A 21,770-nucleotide genomic window follows, 5' to 3' on the forward strand; every position below is an offset into this window, starting at 1 on the left:
AAGGTTCAACAGCTCTTGGAGCCAGAGAATGACAACATCCTTAATTATTTGGCTTTGGGCAATGGTTTCTCAGTGTAAGTCTAAAGAAATTGCCCAATTTCAGGAGTGATTACAGGTGAGCACACAATCTGAAGAACAATAATTTAGAAAAAAAAATTCACTCAGATTTATCAAAGAAATCTTGCCTTGAGTGCATCACAACCTCACCATTCCTGTTCATCTTTATTATGCAGAGTTACTCTTCAGTTAACTGGTTTCCAGTAAGGCCAAATTTGAGAGCTTTTTTCCTCTCTGTTCCAAGCCAACTACTGCTCTACTGACTTCAAAGCAGCACAAGTACGGATAAAGGCACACAAAGTTATCACTGCTAATGAAAACACAAATGCACCTTTTACTCTGACAATTAACTTCTCCTTCATATTTGAAGGCCATAACACCTAGAAGATTAATTCACTTGATGTAAACTTATTTGAGCACCTTTTAAATAATATTCTACCTTTTAAGGGTATATTGCCTATTCAAGGATCAGAAACAAGCACAAAAACAGTACTGATTTAAAATCAAACAGACATCTCATGCCTTTTTTTTTTTTTGCGGTATGCGGGCCTCTCACTGTTGTGGCCTCTCCTGTTGCGGAGCACAGGCTCCGGACGCGCAGGCTCAGTGGCCATGGCTCACGGGCCCAGCCGCTCCGCGGCATGTGGGATCTTCCCAGACCGGGGCACGAACCCGTGTCCCCGGCATCGGCAGGCAGACTCTCAACCACTGCGCCACCAGGGAAGCCCTCATGCCTTTTAAAAATATTATTATTAGTCTCTTTACCCACGAACGAGGGGAAAAAAAGCTCTTAAATGATAAATGAATGCCTGGCTTCAATCACTGAATTATCAATTATTATAATTATGTTTATCCATTTCTGCAGAGGACAAATGTAGATTTTAAAAGTATCATGGACGATAAACACACTTATTCAATACAACAAGGAAATTTAAGAATTTGAAAGGCAAAACAATTTCACAAAATTATAACATTTGGAGTAGGACTTCTTGGTTCTAGGCTTTTAAAGTACAGAATTTCTGCTAAAGAACTGTTTTAGAGCTAGAAAAAGATGGAAGACTATACCTAAATCATTCAACAAATCATACGTAAGCTGGACAAAGAGAGCACCAAAGATTCAACAAATATTTGAATGAAAAAATCTTAAAATATTAGTAAACCAATTCCAGCAATATATTAACAAATAATGCAAACAGCGTGAAAGGACAATTCAACTTTTGCAACTCAGTGTGTCACTGCATTCCCAGGAAAGGGGGGAAATATTATCCTTCCAACAGATGTCCAAAAAACACGTAATAAAATTCAATAACTATATCTAATTTAAAAATACTTGAGGGCTTCCCTGGTGGCGCAGTGGTTGAGAGTCCGCTTGCCGATACAGGGGACACGGGTTCATGCCCCGGTCTGGGAGGATCCCACATGCCGCGGAGCGGCTAGGCCCGTGAGCCATGGCCACTGAGCCTGCGCGTCCGGAGCCTGCACTCCGCAGCGGGAAAGGCCACAACAGTGAGAGGCCCACATACCGAAAAAAAAAAAAAAATTGAAATTAGGAATAGTAGGAAATATCCTTAACTTGGAAAGTGATCTATGCTGGAACCTACAGCACACAATACATCTATTTAGAAAACATAAAAAGCACCCCTTTTACAATGGAAAACAAGATGAGACCACTAGCATGGCTCCTCTTCAACACTACACTAAAGCCTAAGGCAAAGCAATGAAGAGTTACACTTAGAGAAAACCCATTTACAGATGATATAATCATCCACCCAGAGAAGTCAAGAAAATCAACTAAAATATCTATTAGATATTAGGACTAAGAGTTTAGCAAGGTGGTCTGATACAAAAGCAAATACTATAAAAACCAGTTTTACCACACACCTACAGGGACTAATTAGAAAACATCATGGGAAAGAAGAGCTCATTCACAAGAGCAACAAAAACTTTATACAACACCCATGAATATACCTAGTAAGAAATGTGTAACTACTGTATGAGGAAAAGTGTAAAATTTAAATGAAGGACATTTTAAAAACAATGGATAAACAGACACACATACCACATTCCTCATCGGGAAGGCTCATTTTATAAAGCTGTTAATTCTTCCTAAACCTAGTTCAGTACAATTTAAATCAAAACCCCAATAGGATTTTTAAAAGTAGAAATTGACAATCTGTTTCTGAGACTTACCTGGAAAATAAGCAAGAGTAGCTCAGATATTAAAAAAACACATATACTGAGGTAGGCCTTGTGATACAAGATATCAAAATGTCCACTAAATCTACATTAAGTAAAAATGTGGTATTGGTGTATGAAAGAAAACATGTCAATAGGACTTAATATATAATACGAATAGCATTTCAAATCAGTGAAGTGAGAATGAGCTAAATAAATGGTATTGGAATAAATGACTGTCCATTTGGAAAAAAGGTAAAGTTAAAGCTCGACCTCACACAATAAATACAGGCATACCTTGTTTTGTTGTGCTTCTCTTTATTGCGCTTCGCAGATACTGCATTTTTTTTTTTAAACAAATTTAAGGTTTGTGGCAACCCTGAGTAGAGCAAGTCTACTGGTGCCATTTTTTCAACAGCATTTGCTCACTTCACGTCTCTGTGTCACCTTTTGGTATTTCTCGCAATATTTCAAACCCTCCACCACCAAAAAGATCAAGACTTGCTGAAGGCTCAGATGAGGGTCAGCATTTAGCAATAAAGCATTTTAAAATTAAGGTGAGCAGGTTGTTTTCTTTTAGACATAATACTACCGCACACTTTACAGACTACAGTGTAAACATAACTTTTATATGCATGGGGAAAGCAAAAAATTCGTGTAACTCATTTTATTGTAACATTCACTTTATTGTGGTAGTCTGGAACTGAACCCACATTATCTCCAAGGTATGCCTGTGAAGATAAATTACAGTTTTAAAGAGTGAAATATTTTTAAAGTGTAGGCATACTAGAAAAATACAAAAGAGTATTTATAATCCTGGGAGTGGGTGGGAAGGGTAAAAGCCAAATGCAAAACTGAAATCATAAGAGAAAATACTGACAGATTTTACTACATAAAAATTAAAAACTTTTGGGACTTCCCTGGTGGCGCAGTGCTTAAGAATCTACCTGCCAATGCAGGGGACACAGGTTCAAACCCTGGTCCAGGAAGATCCCACATGTCACGGAGCAACTAAGCCCGTGTGCCACAACTACTGAGCCTGCGCTCTAGAGCCCACGAGCCACAACTACTGAAGCCCTCATGCCTAGAGCCTGTGCTCCACAATAAGAGAAGCCACTGCAATGGGAAGCCTGTGTACCGCAACAAAGAGTAGGCCCCCGCTCACCACAACTAGAGAAAGCCCGTGCGCAGCAACAAAGATCCAACGCAGCCAACAAGTTAAAAAAAGAAAAAAAATTAAAAACTTTATACAAGATGCAAAATTAAAAGACAAGCAATAGGCTGGGCAAAGTATTTTTAAAACATATTCAGAATATACAGAGTACTACATGAAAAAAACTACCAATAGAAAAATGGTTAAAGTACAAACATGTAAATTATAGAAGAAAAATGAGCAAGACCAATAAAAATACAAAAGGATCCTAAAGTTCTTCAATAGTAAGGGAAGTGCAAACAGAGGAGTGTTTAAGAGCAGGGGTCCTGGAGTGAGACTGTCTGTGTTTGCATCCTGGCTGTATTACCTTAGACAAATTACTTAAAATCTCTGTGCCTCTTGTGTGTAACTGAGGATACACCTAAGTCAAAGTTGTTAAGAACAGAGAATGAGGTAATATGCATAGTACTCAAAACAATGCCTGGCACACAGTAAGAGCTCAGTAAAAAATTAACTGCTATCTAATATCACTAATATTACCAGGGTTGGTGAAGATACCTATGTAAGTATATAAGTAAGATATACTCTTACTTACAGCTTGTAAGAGCAAATTGGCAAAGCAAACTGCAAAGCATTTTGGCAGCATGTATCAAAATTTTAACAGGTACATACCATCAGACCCAGAAATTCCACTGCTAGAATTTTATCTAAAGAAATGTTCCCACATATATACAAAGCATCAGGACTTTGAGTGCAGCATCGTTAAGAGCTCTAGATTTGGAGACAGGAAATGCTGCTTCTAGTTTCAGTTCTACCAATAGCAAATCATGTAATCCCTGTGGCAATCACTTCACCATTTTGATTTTTTAGTTTATTTACTCTACAAAATGTGGATAATGACTTGCCCAATCTGCCTCACAGGAATACTTTAAGGCAGTGGTTTCCAAAGTGTGGTCCCTGGATCAGCATCATCAGCATCCTCTAGGAACTTGTTAGAAATTTAAATTCTCTAGTCTCACCCCAGACCTACAGAATCAGAAACTCTGGTGGTGTAGGCAGCAGTCTGTGTTTCAATAAGCCATCTAGGTGATCCTGATGCAAGCTTAAGTTCAGAGATGAGCACATGTGAAATCACTTGCATAACTACACAGCAGAACTGAAAAGAGCATTCGTACTATCACTAATAAACACAAAAAATAAAGCTGTTTCTACCTTTCAATTTCATGAAAAGGTACATTTTGGATAATCATCTCAATATGCTCCTCTGTTGCTGAGCTTGACTTCAGAAAGCACTGATGTGAAGCTAGGAAGTCAAACTCATATACATAACCAAGTAAATAAATACAAGTATTTTGGGTCAAGGATAAAAAGCTCAAGGTAACAAATCAAGCAATGTCTCAAGCTTCCAAGACTTTTTTTTTTTTTTAAGTTCCAAGACTTTTGATCAGTGGTTTTCATAATGGGAACACTGCTTTAATGATAGCCTTTGCCAGCATTTTATCTACTAATTCTTGATCCTTCCCTGAACTTTTCAGGACACAAAAATAGTCACCTACTTGTCGATAAGCTATTTGTTTGGCATATAACAATAACATTAGAAAAGCCTTGGCCCCTTGCTTAGCAACTTCACTTCTCAGAGATTGAAGGCTGGCTCTCTAAAAATAACATAGGTTTAAAAAAAAATAACATAGGTTTAAAAAAAATAACAGGCTCCCATATTTTTCAGAACTTCAGATTTTTGTTTTATTTAAAAGCATATGTAGATTCTTAAAGGGTATGGAACTTTTCATGATCATTTGAGCAGTCTGATCCAAGACTCTTGAAGTTTGATCAGATGATGCTCGGGGTTGCTCACATATATTTTTCTAGTAGGATTAACACTTATGACAGTAACTATTCTTTGTTTCTGGAGTTAATTCAATCACTTCTTAATGTTCTTCTCTGAATACATAAGAAATAACACTATATTTGGTGAGTTTTACACAATGGTAAGGGGAGACCTTAATCTAATAATGATGATATAATTCCCAATAACATACAGTAATACCCAAGCTATTCTCTAATTTCACCTATATGTATATACACACAGTTAAAAGTCAAGAAATTCGAAAGAGCCTGTGAAATCACCAAAATAGGTATCCAAAGGCCCTACTCTAAAGGTCATTAACTTTCTCCATAGGGAAGCCCCTAAGATCTCACTGTGGTCTTTTTACTCTGACACAGTTCTCATGGGATTTGTTACACGGTTTACTTGGTTTCTAAACCCAGAGCAAATCTGAGGCAGCAAACAAGAAAAGGAAAAAAAGCTCTTATGAGTGGGTCCTCAGCAATGACAAGAGAACCACTGGCCTAAGAGTACTCAGGTGTCATGGTACCCCTTGCCCCAAGCATACAGTTAAAATTCAGTCTTCACTTAAGGACCTTAAATCTTAATCTTTTAGTTGCTCCCATTCATCACTGCTATTTACATATCTGGCACCACAGGGAAATGCTCACACCAGTTAAGTTTTTACTGTATCAGGCCTTAGAAACAATACTTCCCTTTAGGAAGGAGATTTTTAAAAACTATGTATTTGTTTGTTTGTTTATTTGGCTGTGCCAGGTCTTAGTTGCGGCATGCGGGATCTTTTAGTTGGGGCATGCAGGATCTAGCTCTCTGACCAGGGATGGAACCCGGGCCCCCTCCATTGGGAACGTGGAGTCTCAACCACTGGACCACCAGTGAAGTCCCAGGAACGAGATTCTTAACCTTTTATATCACATGACTTTGAGAATATGATTTTTAAAAATATATTTACCCAACATTTTCATATGATCTCAAGGAGTTCATTAAGCTTCTAAGGCCAATTCATGGCTTCAATAACCATAGACCCAAAATTAAGAACTTCTGCATTAGGTGCCAAAAATGTGTGTAAGTTAACAAAATTTAACACTTATGACAGTAACTATTGTTACTGCTGTGCGCGGGCTTTCTCTAGTTGTGGCGAGCGGGGGCTACTCTCCGCTGGGGTGCGCAGGCTTCTCACTGCGGTGGCTTCTCACTGCGGTGGCTTCTCTTGTCGCGGAGCACGGGCTCTAGGGGCAAGGGCTTCAGTAGTTGTGACTCGCGGGCTCTAGGGTGCAGGCTCAGTAGTTGTGGTGCACGGACTTAGTTGCTCCGCGGCATGTGGGACCTTCCCGGACCAGGGCTTGAACCCGTGTCCCCTGCATTGGCAGGCGGATTCTTAACCACTGTGCCACTAGGGAAGCCCCTAAGGATTTTTTTTTTTTTTTTTTAACATCTTTATTGGGGTATAATTGCTTTACAATGGTGTGTTCGTTTCTGCTTTATAACAAAGTGAATCAGTCATACATAAACATATGTTCCCACATGTCTTCCCTCTTGCGTCTCCCTCCCTCCCACCCTCCCTATCCCACCCCTCCAGGCTGTCACAAAGCACCGAGCCAATATCCCTGTGCCATGTGGCTGCTTCCCACTAGCTATCTACCTTACTACGTTTGTTAGTGTGTATATGCCCATGACTCTCTCTCGCCCTGTCACAGCTCACCCTTCCCCCTCCCCAAGGATTTTTAAATGATGATGAACTGGGCAACACTATAAATGTAAAATAAAAATGATGGCTAAAGCAATACTAATAAATACACTTTAGAAGAAGAGAATATTAGCAAAACTCTCTTAAGAAAAAAAAAGTGGTAAAAGAGAGACAAAAAGGAAAAGAGAAATATTCTGCAAATTCTTTAAAAGAGTGTCTACCTTAACAGCAAAACTCTTCGTGTAGCAAATGTTTTCACTACTAAGTTGAAGATGTCAGCACATAAAGATAACTCCTAAGACGTAAGTCTCAAAAGTGGCCTTGCAACTACGAAGACAGAAGATCATTTTTCTAGTGGTTAAGAGCACTGGCCTAGGAAACATCTGGATTCTAAGGACATTTTTGTCATTTACGAGCTATATGGTCTTGAGTAATTACTTAACTTCTCTAAGCCTCAGGTACATTATCTGTAAACAGAATAAATTAGTTCATAGGGTGGCTGTGATGAGTAAATGAGATAATAATACACATTAAACTTAGCACAATGGCAAGTCGTCAATAAATGGCAGCTAATAGTTTTTGTTTAATTTCAATTACATTTTCCTGGGCAGGGGTTTATAGTTTGTAAATTGTTACCACACATATAATCTTTTACGATCCTCTGGGGTAGGAACCACCGTATCATCATTTTACAGTTTAAGAAACTGAACTCAAATGACTTACCCAAAGTCACTAATTAGTAGGAAAAGAAATCTGTACTTGCTTGACCACACTAGGAAGCAAGATTCAAAACTCCTTTTCCCCACAAAGCTTAGAAGCTCTGCCTTTTAAGTTTTGTTTAACCTTTTTTTTAAACTGTAGTTAAATATATATAAAATTTGCCATTTTAACCATTTTTAAGTGTACAGTTCAGTGCCAATAAATTCATTCACATTGTTGTGCAACCATCAGCACCATCCATCCCCATAACTTTTTCTTCTTCCTCAAATGAAATTCTGTACCTATTAAACACAAACATCTCATTCCCCTCCTCCAACCCCTAGCAACCAGACTACTCTAAGGTCCCTCACATAAGTGGAATCATACAGTATTTGTACTTTGTCACTGGCTTATTTCAGTTAGTATGATGTCTTCAAAGTTCATCCATGTTGTAGCATATATCAGAATTTCCTTCCTTTTTAAGGCTGAATAATATTCATTCTGTTTATCCATGTATCCATTAATGGACATGTGGGTTGCTTCCACTACCTTTTAAAAAGTATTGTGAGCACTTATTTTGAGATTGGTTATCCACTTTCAGATTATTCACTCCAATTGTCTTTTTTTTTTTAAAAGGGAAAATACAAGTAAACAGTTGATTTAATTCTGTAGAGTTTATAATACAAAACAGTAAAACCACGATACTGCGGGGGGATATTGTTTTTTCGGTGCGCCACCATGAATCAACACAAAGAAAAAAAGTTGAAATGCAAATTTGATTTGGTAAGAGAGGAAAACAGTTAGTTAAAATAATAAATTAGCTTTAAGATTATCTATAAATCACTTTACATGCTATTCTTGGGATCTTTACTAAGGGATAATGGAAAGTTTCTATTGTTGGACATGAAACTAAAAAGTTCCTTAGGGTTGACCTGGGAGGGAAAGAGAAGTTGCTCAAGTGCCAGGAGTCTGGGAAAACCTCAGTAGGCGACTCTCCTTGAAGCTGCTCCGAATGAGTGCTAATACACTACAAAGATCAAACTGCTGCTATCTAAAAGTAACCCTAAATCACTCAACTAGTTTAAGGATGCAACTTGAATAGATGGGAGTTCCTCTACTTCGCCCTTTTTAACTGTGAGATGAGAGTTCCTCTACTTCGCCCTAACTGTGAGATGAGATTAACCACAAGCTTGAGCACACAGTTCTCAGAAATAACTAAACCACAATGGAAGGGAGAAACAACTCTAGAGACTTTGAAAACAGTTAAGATTTAAAGATGCAAATGAATCTTGCACTTTGGCGATTGAAGGTGTGCATACAGGCTTGGGTTGTTAGCACGTACTACTACAGGCGGAGACACAAAGAAAAAGAGCCAAACTACTAAAATGCAGTTTTATGAAATAATTTCAGACTACAACCAGCGGGTGTTAAGAATGAACTGCCTTTCTTTGTGTGCACGGCTTGTAACAGAAACCTATGGTCACAAGCAAACTTATTTGAAACAAGAAAACAGAACAACAAACACGGGAGCTTGAGCACCAGCAGGACCCGCAAGGGAGTGCTAGCTTTTCCGGCCGGCGGTTCAGAGCTACTGACCGCCCTTCAGCCCAAGTCTCCCGAATGCCGTACGGCTGTCACTCAGTCATCACAATTTCCCTGGGGCGACCTCACTTTCAGATTCTCTCAAAGTTTACCAGAAATTCTCCCAAAGGATTTTCTGTCCGCCTCCCCACCCCCAGGACACTTTCTCCCTCCAAGAATTACCCTTCCTCTCCACCTCACTATGCCCCCAGACGCCCCAAGACCTGCAAGCAAGCAGGATGCGATTTCGCCCTTGCTTGCTCCCAATTGCCGGGGGAAAGCGGCTGCTGAAAAGCAAACTTTCCGAGCGTTCACAGAGGGTGGGAGGGCGCGCGGCGCACTCACAGCTGGTTGATGGCGTTCTGCGAGATGACCGCGTTGGCAGAGAAGTAGGGGATCATGTCGGGGCCACTGAGGCTCCAGGTGCAGACGGGGGGCGCCTTCCTCTCGCGGGCCAACGTGCTCAGGGTCATGGGGCCGGCTCAAGGCGCACAGCTCCGCATCCCGGCCCCCGCCCGGCTCCAGCACGAGGCGCTCGCTTTGGGCTCCGCCGGACTTGAGGCGCGGGCAGCGCAGACTCCCGGCGGCAGAAGAGGGCCCGCCGGGTCGCGCGGAAGCAGCTGCCGTAGCCCTGGGGCTCGGCTGTGGAGTCCCGGCGTCCGGGCGCCTCCAGCAGCCCGCCCCAACTCGCGTCCGGGGCGGGGCGGGGCGGGGCTGAGCGCGCCGGCGGGGCGGGTCCTGAGACCCGAGAGGGTCGGGCCCCGCGGGCGCCCCGCCCCGGAGCTCTTAGCAGCCGCCAGATCCGCTACGGGCGTCGGAGCCTGGGGAACAGGGTCGGCCCCAAGCCACCTCGGCTTGGGTGAAGGAGTGAAGGGAGCCGGGGGGTGAGCCAGAAAGGCTCGCATTTCATTGGAATGTTTCAACAGAAAGGTCCTGCCTCATAATCTGCTTTATGCATGAACCTCAACCAAACCCCATTTTTCAAATGACCTTAAAACTTAAAGGCTGTACACTCGCAAATGCAATAAATGTTTATCAACGGCTTCCTATGTGCTACGGACTAGGAAAATGCTGAGATAAACTGGATTTTTTTTTTTTCAACAGTTGAAGCTATGATGGGGAAAAAAGTCTATCTACACTGTCGATAACATCTGCTAATGCTTGTAAATAAACTTACTAACCATCCTCCAAACCAAGGATTCCCAGCCTTAACTGCACGTATGAATCCACCTGTGGAGATTAAAAAAAAATCCCAATGCCCGGTTGCACTCTAGACAAATCAAATCGTAATCTCTTAAAGTTGGGATCTAGAAGTTAGTATTTTTCAAAGCTCCCCTGGTAATCGCATTGCGCAGCCTGGTTGACAACTACTGTGCCAAATGATCTAGAGAGGAAGACGGGCTAGAGGTTATATCCTTACTGTGCCAATGTGGAAACACTGAGCGTCTAGCCAGATGATCTTATTTGTAGCTGACTTAGATAGGAACTTAGATAGGAACTCCCGTTTTATAACTCCTGATCTAGGGCTTTCCCCACCAAATCCTATTCCCTGATGCTTTATGATTTTCCTTAACAACTCGCTGAGCAGTGCCTTTCACCTGAACAGGGACCAGCTCTGTAAAAAGAGAATCTCTTTTCTCTCTCACCTACACACTCTGCTATGTGTAGTGGTTTACAAAAGGGACTGGCCCCCTTCAGGCACTCAGTAAAAGTTAGCTCTCTGGGCTTCCCTGGTGGTGCAGTGGTTAAGAATCTGCCTGCAAATGCAGGGGACATGGGTTCGAGCCCTGGTCCGGAAAGATCCCACATGCTGCGGAGCAACTAAGTCCGTGCGCCCCAACTACTGAGCCTGCGCTCTAGAGCCCGTGAGCCCCAACTACTGAGCCTACGTGCTACAACTACTGAAGCCCATGTGCCTAGAGCCTGTGCTCCACAAAAGAAGCCCCTGTAATGAGAAGCCTGCGCACCACAACGAAGAATAGGCCCCGCTCGCTGCAACTAGAGAAAACCCATGTGCAGCATGCAGAAGACCCAATGCAGCCAAAAATAAATTAATTAATTAATTTTAAAAAAAGTTAGCTCCCTTATCTCTTGTCCTCACTGTCTCATCAGAACAAGTATTTTTGGGCATCAGTATTTTTAGCTTTTATGAATACTTGACTAAAATATACATCGATATAAGTTGCTTTAGGAATTCCAGAGCCAAAAATCAATAATTAAAAAAAAACCGACTTCACTATCATAAGAGATCATGAGAAAAAATTATAAGAGAAAGTAGAACTATAAAAGAGACTATAATTAGGAAGAACTCACTTTACTACTCAGCATATGCTGAATCAAGAAGAAATAAGTCTTTGTTTTATATAAAATTTCAGACTTCTTTTCCTATTGGGAAGTTTGGCAATTTTCAAAATACTAGTAATGAAATAATCTAAACTATAAATTCTATGTCTACAACCAGAATCCTTCTTTTGTTAGTTGATCCTTCCATAAAACAAAGTTGTTGCCAAGGCACTGAGGGACTGGAAATATTGCAAACTCATGCCAGAAATAGATATCTAAATTAAGAAGGAACTAGTTGGCAAGTGAAGAGTTAATGAATAAAAGGTCTGGACTTCGGAGTCCAGTGCATCATCATCTTCATCCATCTCTAGGAAGGAAAAATTTTGAAAGATTTATTCAGGCTATGTCAGCAGGCACCCAAATGGCAGTGTAAGAAAAAATCTGCTGATACACCCCAAAATAAATTGCTTTAAATATCTGGCAAACTTGCCAGTTTGAAACTTCTTCCAGGCTGTAATTTATTACAGCCTCCTGCAGTGATTTAAAAAAAAAAACCAAAAAACAAAAAAAACGTAGCAGGCTGTTTGGAACAGCACTGTTAAGGTGAGTCCAGTTCCTTTCATGACACAGCAGTGATAGGATTTTATTGAAGTCAACACTTAAATGACGCCATTTAGGAAAAGATGATGTCATGGTAATCATTTGTATCTGCCGGAAAAAGAACTCAGCAGGAAATGTATCTTACTCAATGCAACACTTAATATCTCTGGCATTTAAAAACGCTAGAGATAAAGATTTCATAAATATGTATACTTGTCTTTTATAAATAGGTTCCTATAGTGACACCCCATAAGTGCATAGTCCTTTGTTTCTCCTCAAAAGACTTCTGTCAGTGCCCGTCCAACAAAAGGAGACTATTTTAACACCCCCATCGAGGCCTTTTCAAAAGCTTTTCAAAGTTAAATTCTCATTTTGAACTGTAATATAGAAAATTGGTGAAGTGCTAGAACATGCTTCTTGGTTTTTAAGGAAAAAAAAAAAAAATCACCTCTGCAGACTGAAGTACCTTTAAGGAAATAGTTCTTTCTACTACTGTTTCAAAAAGTTGAACAAATTCTGTTTCTTTTCACAATCTGCAGAGTGTCAAAATGTCAATCAATTTAGTTTCAGCTCAATTTAATCCTTTACTCTCCAGTGTCAGGAAACAAGGCTCTAGGGAGCAAGTTCTCTGTACCCAAGCATCTGGGAATTCAAAAATGATTCCAAATTAAATTGAGCAGCATGAAATAAACTAAGCTAGTTTTCTACTCCACATGAAGTCAGAAGGGGCTTTCTCTAAAAAAAAAAAATCTGCCCAAAGGCCCTGAAGAAATATCACTGCATTTCTTTATACTGTTGCTTGAATTTAGTAGACTTGAAATGAATTTTGTCATGTCATTTGCTGACTATTTCAAGGGTCAGAAATATGAATATTCTAAAATGTTAATTTGGCTCTTGACAGCATTAGCTATGACCAAATTAAATTTTTTGTAGACTCATATATTAATAGCATTGAAAAAATTTAAAGTAATAGATGTCTCTTGTATCTATAAGATACTTCCATTACTATGTTTCCATGTGTCCCTCCATAAGGTATAAACACTGTAAAACTGTATAAAACCAGAGACTTGCATACTGACCTAACTGTACTCCAGGACAGGTCCAAAGGTGAAATGTGAAGGATGTGAACATGCTTTTGTTGCTGTAACAAAATTTCAACATGGGTGGATCACTTGAATTGACAATAGCTAACGAGCGAAAAGGTGACAATGTTATAGTACCAAAAACTGCAGGCTAGAAACCAGAGGACCTAAATTTAGTTCTAACACAGTCATTTAATAATCTAAGATTTTGGCCAAGTCACTTAACTTCATCTGTAAAATGGGATAATAAAACCCTAAGGAAATATCCCAAGATCTGTTTTGGGGAGAGTCGGGAACCTTAGGAAAGAAATTTCATCCAATCTGGAGATCCTGAAAAATGGATTTAATCCACTTAATGCAGTCATTTAGTTCAAAGCAGTACAGCCCAACAGTTAAAAACTCTGGCTGGACTTCCCTGGTGGCACAGTGGTTAAGAATCCGCCTGCCAATGCAGGGGACACGGATTCGATCCCTGGTCCGGCAAGACCCCACATGTTGTGGAGCAACTAAGCCCATGCGCCACAACTACTGAACCTACGCAGGCTCTAGAGCCCATGAGCCACAACTACTGAAGCCCATGCGCCTATAGAGCCCATACTCCGCAACAAGAGAAGCCACCACAGTGAGAAGCCCATGCACCTCAAAGAAGAGTAGCCCCTGCTCACTGCAGCTAGAGAAAGCCTACATGCAGCAACCAAGAGCCAATGCAGCCAAAAATAAATATAAATTAATTAATTAATTAAAAAAAGAACTTTAAAAATAATTTTTTTAAAGTTTATTAAGAAAACCCAACAAACTCTGGCCTTGGAATTAATCGGCTGAGTTTGAATCCTAGTGCCACCAATAGCTATGAACTTTAAATAGCTACTTAATCTAGGGCTCAGTATTAGTACCTAATTTATGAAGTTATTGGGAGGATTAATTAAATTAACACATATAAAGCACTGAAAAGAGTGTCTGGCACAAAAAATCTACTTTTTGGCCTTAATGGCTCTGTAAGCTTAAGAGAGCTAAGGGAAAGGTTGAGGAGATTGCCCTTCAGGAATAAAATCAGAGAGTTGGAACGTTCAATGAAGAATCTTAGATCAGAGTCCAGGACTATAATAAATTTTTACATTTTTATTAAAATGTTTCTACTTTTCTAACTCTTCCATGTATCTTACCCTTTGAGTGTTTCTCTAAGGTAAAGGACCTATGTGCTTTTCTTTAGGTTGTTCAGAAAGCGTGTGTGTGCGTGTGGGAGGGGGGCGCAAGGGGACTCTGAAGTCAGTCTGGCAACCTTCAGGTAAAGTCCACTGTGCATTTTAGTTTATTCACTAAGAAAATGAAAACGTTGGACTAGAGATAATCCTCTATGCTCTTTTCCACCAACCTGAAAAACAGCTAAAGCGGGCAACATTAAAATGGCAATGAATCTGATATCAGAAAGTTCTAGACTCTAGCTACTTTGTCCACAGGCAAAACTTACTCTGTTCCAGCCCTGATTCCTTTAATCTTAAAGTGGGATGGTAATGCTTACCTCCCAGGTTTACTAAGATACACAGACACAAGTGCTTTGTAAACAGGACAGCACTAAATTTTTGTATTTTTACCGTCCATAAATTGGCCAATCAGTTTCCAATAACAGAAAGCACTGTATTTGTTTGTATTTGGAATGAGAAGGTGATGAATGAATGAAAATTAAAATACAAATAAACTTCCCCTATATACCACCATTTCATTCAGGAAGTCTTTACTATTATTGTTTGCCAGGCAGTTAATTATATATTGCCATCTTGTAGTAACATGAGATCTGCAGTGCTTACTGGGATTTTGCTTTCTTTTTTTTTAAGCTTTGAAATAATAGTATTAACTTATATAACTTTATTTTTTAAATACCTAGTCATAAGAAAGAGTGATCATACCAATCAGAAGACCTATTTGTATTTTTATGTTTTCTCTAAGGGGCTTGATCTAGAGAAATAAATAGTAAATTAATCTCCTGAGGGTCAAAAGGGAGAAAACCAACACTTTAAAGAGTTACAAAACAAAAAGCCTGTTACCTAGAGTAGCACAACAGTCTGTCTCCTGTTAATCTGTAAAATGCTAGGATAAAACTCTCAAGATAATACCCCTAATTTTCAAACTTGTTGCCCAGACAGTACCTAGAGGTATCTTGCTACACTTAGTCAAAGGCACTCTTCATTCAATACAATACACTAAACTCTGTAAACAAAGGCTCTTAAAAGCGATCAAGTTTTGCAATCACCACAAGGCTAATAGTTTTATTTAAAAGAATATCTGACAATAGTTTTAAACACTGGATTAAACAATGTCACTGAGCCCTTCCAATCCTTTCTAGGGAACTTTCCACCATAAGAGCCATGGGGAATACCGAAAAGATCTGCCTATCAACTCCATGAGAGGCAGATCTAACGCACTCATCCTTCATAGTCTTAACCATATGCTCTAGTAGGAAGAGATGTTGAAATGCTGCTTTCTTCAGGTTACAAAAGCCTCACACTCTATTGTTTAGTAAAAATAATAGGCATTTATAGATCACTTTTCACATCCAACACACCTTACAAAACATTTAACCATTTAATCCTCACCATCTCTTTAAACATTAAAAAAATTTTTTTAAACACATGCTCAAAAACATTTATTTTTCAGTATTCAGAAAGATAAAGTAAAAGTCACTAAAAGTCACTCTTCTCATCCCCATCATCCTACTCCCAGGGATGACTGTTAATACTTCCAGAAATTTTCCTTGCATAAGCAAACATTAATATATTGTAGCTGCTCTTTAAGAAACACACATGCACACAAGCCATAATTATATTATGCATATTATTCTGCTTTGTGCTTCCCACACACTTATTACTATATCTTGGACACTTTTCCATGTTTATAAAGATGAACCTCATTTTTTTAAAGGAGTGCATAGTATTCTATTTTACAATTATATATAATTTATTTAAATAGTCCTCTACTGATGAACATTTAAATTGTTTCCAGTCTTTACTATTATATACAGTATCACTATGAACATGCTTTCACACAATCTTTGGGCATTCATGTGAATATATTTGTTGGATGGATACCTAGAGGTGGAATTGGCAGTTAGTTAAAATATTTTAAACATCTTAGGAATCAGCAGACATTATCAAATTGCCTTCCTAAAGGGTTTAGTTTTTTGTTTTCCACTGGAATCTTTGTGTCTCCTCCCACACTGTGATCTATTAAATTAACTCAGGGCCCAAGATTCTCTTCTACACGTTTTACATACTGCGTTAAAAAATATATATATATGTATATATACGTACACATGCGTACGTATATGTGTATAATATGAGAAAAGTAAAACATGCTTAGGGAAACTAGAGAAATATACTAAATTATAAAGAAAAATATGAAGAACTATATTATAGACAATTAATTTAAAAGAATTACTTAGACTGTAAAAAATATAGTACATAAACTACTTTGAAGATAATTTTTAATTCAAAAGATGTTTTAAGATCTTGTTTGATGCTAATGATGTAGAAGACATTATAGGTGAATAAGCCAAATGTGGCCTAATACTATCAATGTCCTGAATTGGGGTGAGACAGAGATAGAAAAATGGGAAATAAATCTGGGAGTAACATAATATGGAATCTAGAGGAGCTGAGAAGGTCTTGAAAGTAAAAACAATAACTGATATTTATTGAGCTGACACTCACTGTACCAGATCCTCTATTAAGAGTTTACATGCAGTATCTCAATTCTCACAAACAGCCCTATGATTCTATTATTATCTTTACGAGGCTCAGAGAGGTTAAATGATTTGCCTAAGGTAATACAGTAGTATTTCAAACTCAGCCAGTTATTCTGGCTCCAGAACCCGTTTTGTTAATCAGTCTTCTACATTGTCTGCATGATTATGTAGGTTCACTACCGAACAGGTTAAGTCTGAAAAGGTCTACTGCCAAAGGAAGAACTCCTGCGGACCTTAAATACCTACCTTCCTGCACCTGGTGTTCTCTCCTCTACTTGATCCTAGCTATAGCTAGCAGGTCCTGACAATAATAGGGACCTAACCCAGTACTAAATATAGCAGTAAGATGATCTTCTGGCTGTTGTATACCATCCTCTTGCTACCAGATCCCTTAGAACTCTGTATTTCAAACTCCTATTCATCCCAAGACATTTTTCAAAGCACTTATATCTAAACATATTTTTGTTTCCCTAGTTTTTTTTAACAGAGCATCTTACATGAAGGAGGCATTTAATGTATTTGTGGATAATCATGGGATCATCATCTCATTTGATGTTTTAAATAAACCTACTAGCTGGGCAGGTATTATTCCTTGCTACAGTTAAGGAAAAGATGAACCAGACTAATGTCTAGGTGACAAGAAGCCTAGACTCTAGGCTAAGGTGTGTCCAATTCATCCAGTCTCAGATCCATTTATCTAAACTGAGATGTGTCCAATTCAATCTGTCAACATACTATTGACAGATTAACTTAAAACAATTGGACTAATCCTGAACACCTTAAGGCCAGGCACTTTAGATACTGATTATCAAAATGAGTTAAACCCTTTTATAATAATCCCCTACTTAAAACCCCCAAATAGTTCCTTATTCCCTTTCAGATCAAGTCCAAGCTCTTCTTCTGGCCTTCAGATCCTCCACAGTTTATTTATTTATTTCCTTTTTTTTTTAAATTTATTTTTGTCTGCATTGGGTCTTTGTTGCCGTGTGCAGCCTTTCTCTAGCTGTGGCGAGTGGGGGCTACTCTTCATTGCGGTGCGCGGGCTTCTCATTGTGGTGGCTTCTCTTGTTGCGGAGCATGGGCTCTAGGCACACTGGCTTCAGTAGTTGTGGCATGTGGGCTCAGTAGTTGTGGCACGTGGGCTCAGCAGTTGTGGTGCATGGGCTTAGTTGCTCCGCGGCATGTGGGATCTTCCCAGACCAGGGCTTGAACCCACGTCTCCTGCATTGGCAGGCGGATTCTTAACCACTGCACCACCGGGGAAGTCCCGGATCCTCCATAATTTAAATCCTACTGTAATCCAGCCATTATGGCATATTATTCTCAACTCCATCCCTTCTCCAACACAATCAGTGTAAATATTTTTTACCCATTCTCCCAAAACAAATCCTTGCCATAATTAGGTGGTTTCTATCCTGTCCTCCTATATCTTGAGTCTCCCTCTCCTCTCTGTTCAAATTATTCCTTCTCTGAGACCATTTTTATCCAGGTTATCCACGTATAAAATATTTTCAAGGCCTGGTTCAATTCTCAGCTCTTTCATTAATTAAAAACTCTACAGTGTTTTCACATACATCCTCACTTGATTCTTACTGAAATCCTGTGTATAGGTAAATAGAGCTAGCTGGGATTATCAGCTTCATTTTATCAGTGTGGAAATTGAGGCTCAAAAATTAAGGGACCTGCCCAAGTTTACATAGCAAGTGTCAGAGTTAGGATTTGAACTGAGGCCTTCTGATTAAGTCCAATGATCAATTCCTGGTTTATAGTATGCTATGACTCTTTTCTAACGCCTTTAGAATTTATTTATTTATTTTTTAAAAAATATATTTATTTATTTATTTTTGGCTGCGCTGGGTCTTCGTTGCTGCATGCAGGCTTTCTCTGGTTGAGGTGATTGGGGGCTACTCTTCATTGCGGTGCGTGGGCTTCTCATTGCGGTGGCTTCTCTTGCTGTGGAGCACGGGCTCTACGCGCGTGGGCTTCAGTAGTTGTGGCTCGCAGGCTCTACAGTGCAGGCTCAGTAGTTGTGGTGCACGGGCTTAGTTGATCCGCGGCATGTGGGATCTTCCTGGACCAGGGCTCGAACCCGTGTCCCTGCATTGGCAGGCGGCTTCTTAACCACTGTGCCACCAGGGAAGTCCCTCCTTTAGCATTATAATCTGTATTGTTATTCAAGGTCTTATTCTCTATTTTATGTCACATATGCCACATAATTTATCTCTCTGCTGAAGCAAATCACGTACAGTAACTCTCTTTTGTGGACTTCACAGAGCCTAGTACAGTGCCGGGCAAGTCATAAGCATTAAATATATTCTGGTTTGGGCTTCCCTGGTGGCACAGTGGTTGAGAGTCCGCCTGCCGATGCAGGGGACGTGGGTTCGTGCCCTGGTCCGGGAGGATTCCACATGCTGCGGAGTGGCTGGGCCCGTGAGCCATGGCCGCTGAGCCTGCGCGTCCGGAGCCTGTGCTCGGCAACGGGAGAGGCCACAACAGTGAGAGGCCCGCGTACAAAAAAAAAAATATATATATATATATATATATATATTCTGGTTGGTTGATCCTTTACCCTACACCCCACTATATTCTGCTTAGGGCTCTAGATAAATATTCCCTGAAGGAATCAATATGTTAATGACAGAGGGTCTCTCTCCCTGGGAGCTCCTGATATGGGGAGAAATCCCTAGGACTCCTTTTCATTACCTCATCTTTCTGCTGCCTCTTGCTCTTTGGGTAGATGCCTCCTTCATACAGAGAATACAGCAGAGGGCCTGGAACACAATCCAGTATGTAAGGGTTTTATTTTTATTTTCAAGCCTGCTCTAGACTTTCAGGAGCCAAAAGTTCAAATCGCAGCAGGATTGATTCAGCCCTTTCACAAGCAATTTAGTACTATGCAGTTTGTTTAGACTGATCAAGTTTCCAGGCCCTGGCTGAGCAGCATCATTATCTCTCCAAGCTTTCATGTATCAGCTTCCCTGGCCATATTTCACTTTCCACGTCTTTCTTCTCTGAAATCAGGTGAACACGCAAAATTACACAGTTATACACAATTTTGTACTTTTCAACAACCTTCAAATATCTTCATGGAATTTAAATACAATACAGGAAGTTTTTTTTTTTTCTTTTCCGTGCCTCAGGCAAAAATCAAGAAGGATGCAAAAGTTATACTCCTCAATTCTCAGTAGAAAGGGGGTACTCTGTATCATTCTTCAGCTAGTACATCAACTAACTGAGAAGAGATATGGTATTGCTCGATTCTATTCAATCCACCTCAGCTGGAGGCCAACTGGACAATGGATCTTAAGTGAAATGAAAAATACTTTGCCAGGGGAAAAGAAGACTAGGTAGCAACTCTTTCTCTTAATGTTTAATTGTGAAATATTTCAAACATACAGCAAAGAACAGAGAGGATAACACACAGCCAGATACTCAGTAGACAGCAGGATCACGTTCTAACATTTTACTCTTCAGATTTTAAAACATTACAGTTGAAGCCCCCTGTGAACTTCTCCATGAGCACTTTTCCCTTCTTCTAGGCATGTAACTACTCTCCTGAATTTGGTGTTCATCTTTCCATTCATGTGTTTATATTATGCATGTGGAATATTTTTCTTTAATATAAAACTCATTCAGAAAATTACAGCTTATAAGCATTGAAGTTAAAAAATTTTTTTTCTTAAGGTTGCTATATAAAATACACATAAGAGAGTAAATAAAAACGTTTTCCTGCTTAAAAACTTGTAGTCCAGGGATGGATAGATGAGTAGATATATGACAAAGCCAATATAGCAAAACGTTAATTGTGAATCCAGGGGGGATGTGTATTTGAGTGTTTACTGTATACTTCTTTCAACTTGCTTGCATGTTTACATTTTTTTTCCTTTAATTTTATTTATTTATTTTTGTCTGTGTTGGGTCTTCATTGCTGTGTGTGGGCTTCGTCTAGTTGTAGCGAGTGGTGGCTACTCTTCCTCGCCGTGTGCAGGCTTCTCATTGCTGTGGCTTCTCTTGTTGCGGACCATGGGCTCTAGGCATGCGGGCTTCAGTAGTTGCGGCACATGGGCTCTAGAGCGCAGGCTCAATAGTTATGGCACACAGGCTTAGTTGCTCCGCGGCGTGTGGGATCTTCCTGGACCAGGGCTCGAACCTGTGTCTCCTGCACTGGCAGGCGGATTCTTAACCATGCCACCAGGGAAGCCCTACATTTTTTTTTTAATAATAAAATATTAGGGCTTCCCTGGTGGCGCAATGGTTGAGAGTCTGCCTGCCGATGAAGGGGACACGGGTTCGTGCCCCGATCCGGGAAGATCCCACATGCCACAGAGCGGCTGGGCCCATGAGCCATGGCCGCTGAGCCTGCGCGTCCGGAGCCTGCGCTCCGCAACAGGAGAGGCCGCAACGGTGAGAGGCCCGTGTACCACACACACAAAAAATAATAATAATAATAATAAAATATTAGGAAAAAAACCCCCAAAATCTCTAGTTCATATTTTGTCTAAAAATCTCAGTGAGGAAGGACATCAACTGGTTTCAGATGCTTAAGGATCTAGTATACTTACAGAAAACAATTATTAGGCTTGATAGTCTAATTACTGTTCAAGCTCTTACTTTATGGTATGTAACAAATAAAAAGAGAAAAGACCAGTTCCTCTAAGATTTATCTTCACAGAGCCACATCTTATAAAGCAGCAATTTCAGCTTTGACCTTTCCATCCTTTTCTGGAGTTCATAAAACAATTTGTTTGTAATCCCTTTCTCACCATGATTTAAGCCCCCAAATGGAAAACTGTTTATGGTTGATAAGCACACCTAATAAAATGAGTGCATTAAAAAATTAGAAGAGCAATACTTTTAAATATTTTTAA

General features: G+C 39.8%; 1 protein-coding gene across 4 annotated transcripts in view; it reads right to left on the minus strand.

Annotated features, from left to right (window-relative positions):
- The window catches only part of SSH2 (slingshot protein phosphatase 2), a 247,840-nt gene that overhangs the window by 101,595 nt on the left and 124,475 nt on the right, over positions 1-21,770 (minus strand). The window contains exon 1 of one of the 4 annotated variants that reach the window (XM_027130497.1): positions 9,544-9,853. The exons of the other annotated variants lie outside the window; for them this stretch is intronic. Coding sequence (XP_026986298.1) covers positions 9,544-9,671 — 128 coding nt within the window. The 5' untranslated portion in view covers positions 9,672-9,853. Of the gene's footprint in view, positions 1-9,543; positions 9,854-21,770 lie in introns of those variants that run through there. 4 annotated transcript variants of the gene reach the window in all.

This window comes from Aethalodelphis obliquidens, unplaced genomic scaffold, assembly GCF_003676395.1.
Source record: "Aethalodelphis obliquidens isolate GAN/ISIS:26980383/991018 unplaced genomic scaffold, ASM367639v1 scaffold38, whole genome shotgun sequence".
Classification (NCBI taxonomy): Eukaryota; Metazoa; Chordata; class Mammalia; order Artiodactyla; family Delphinidae; genus Aethalodelphis; species Aethalodelphis obliquidens.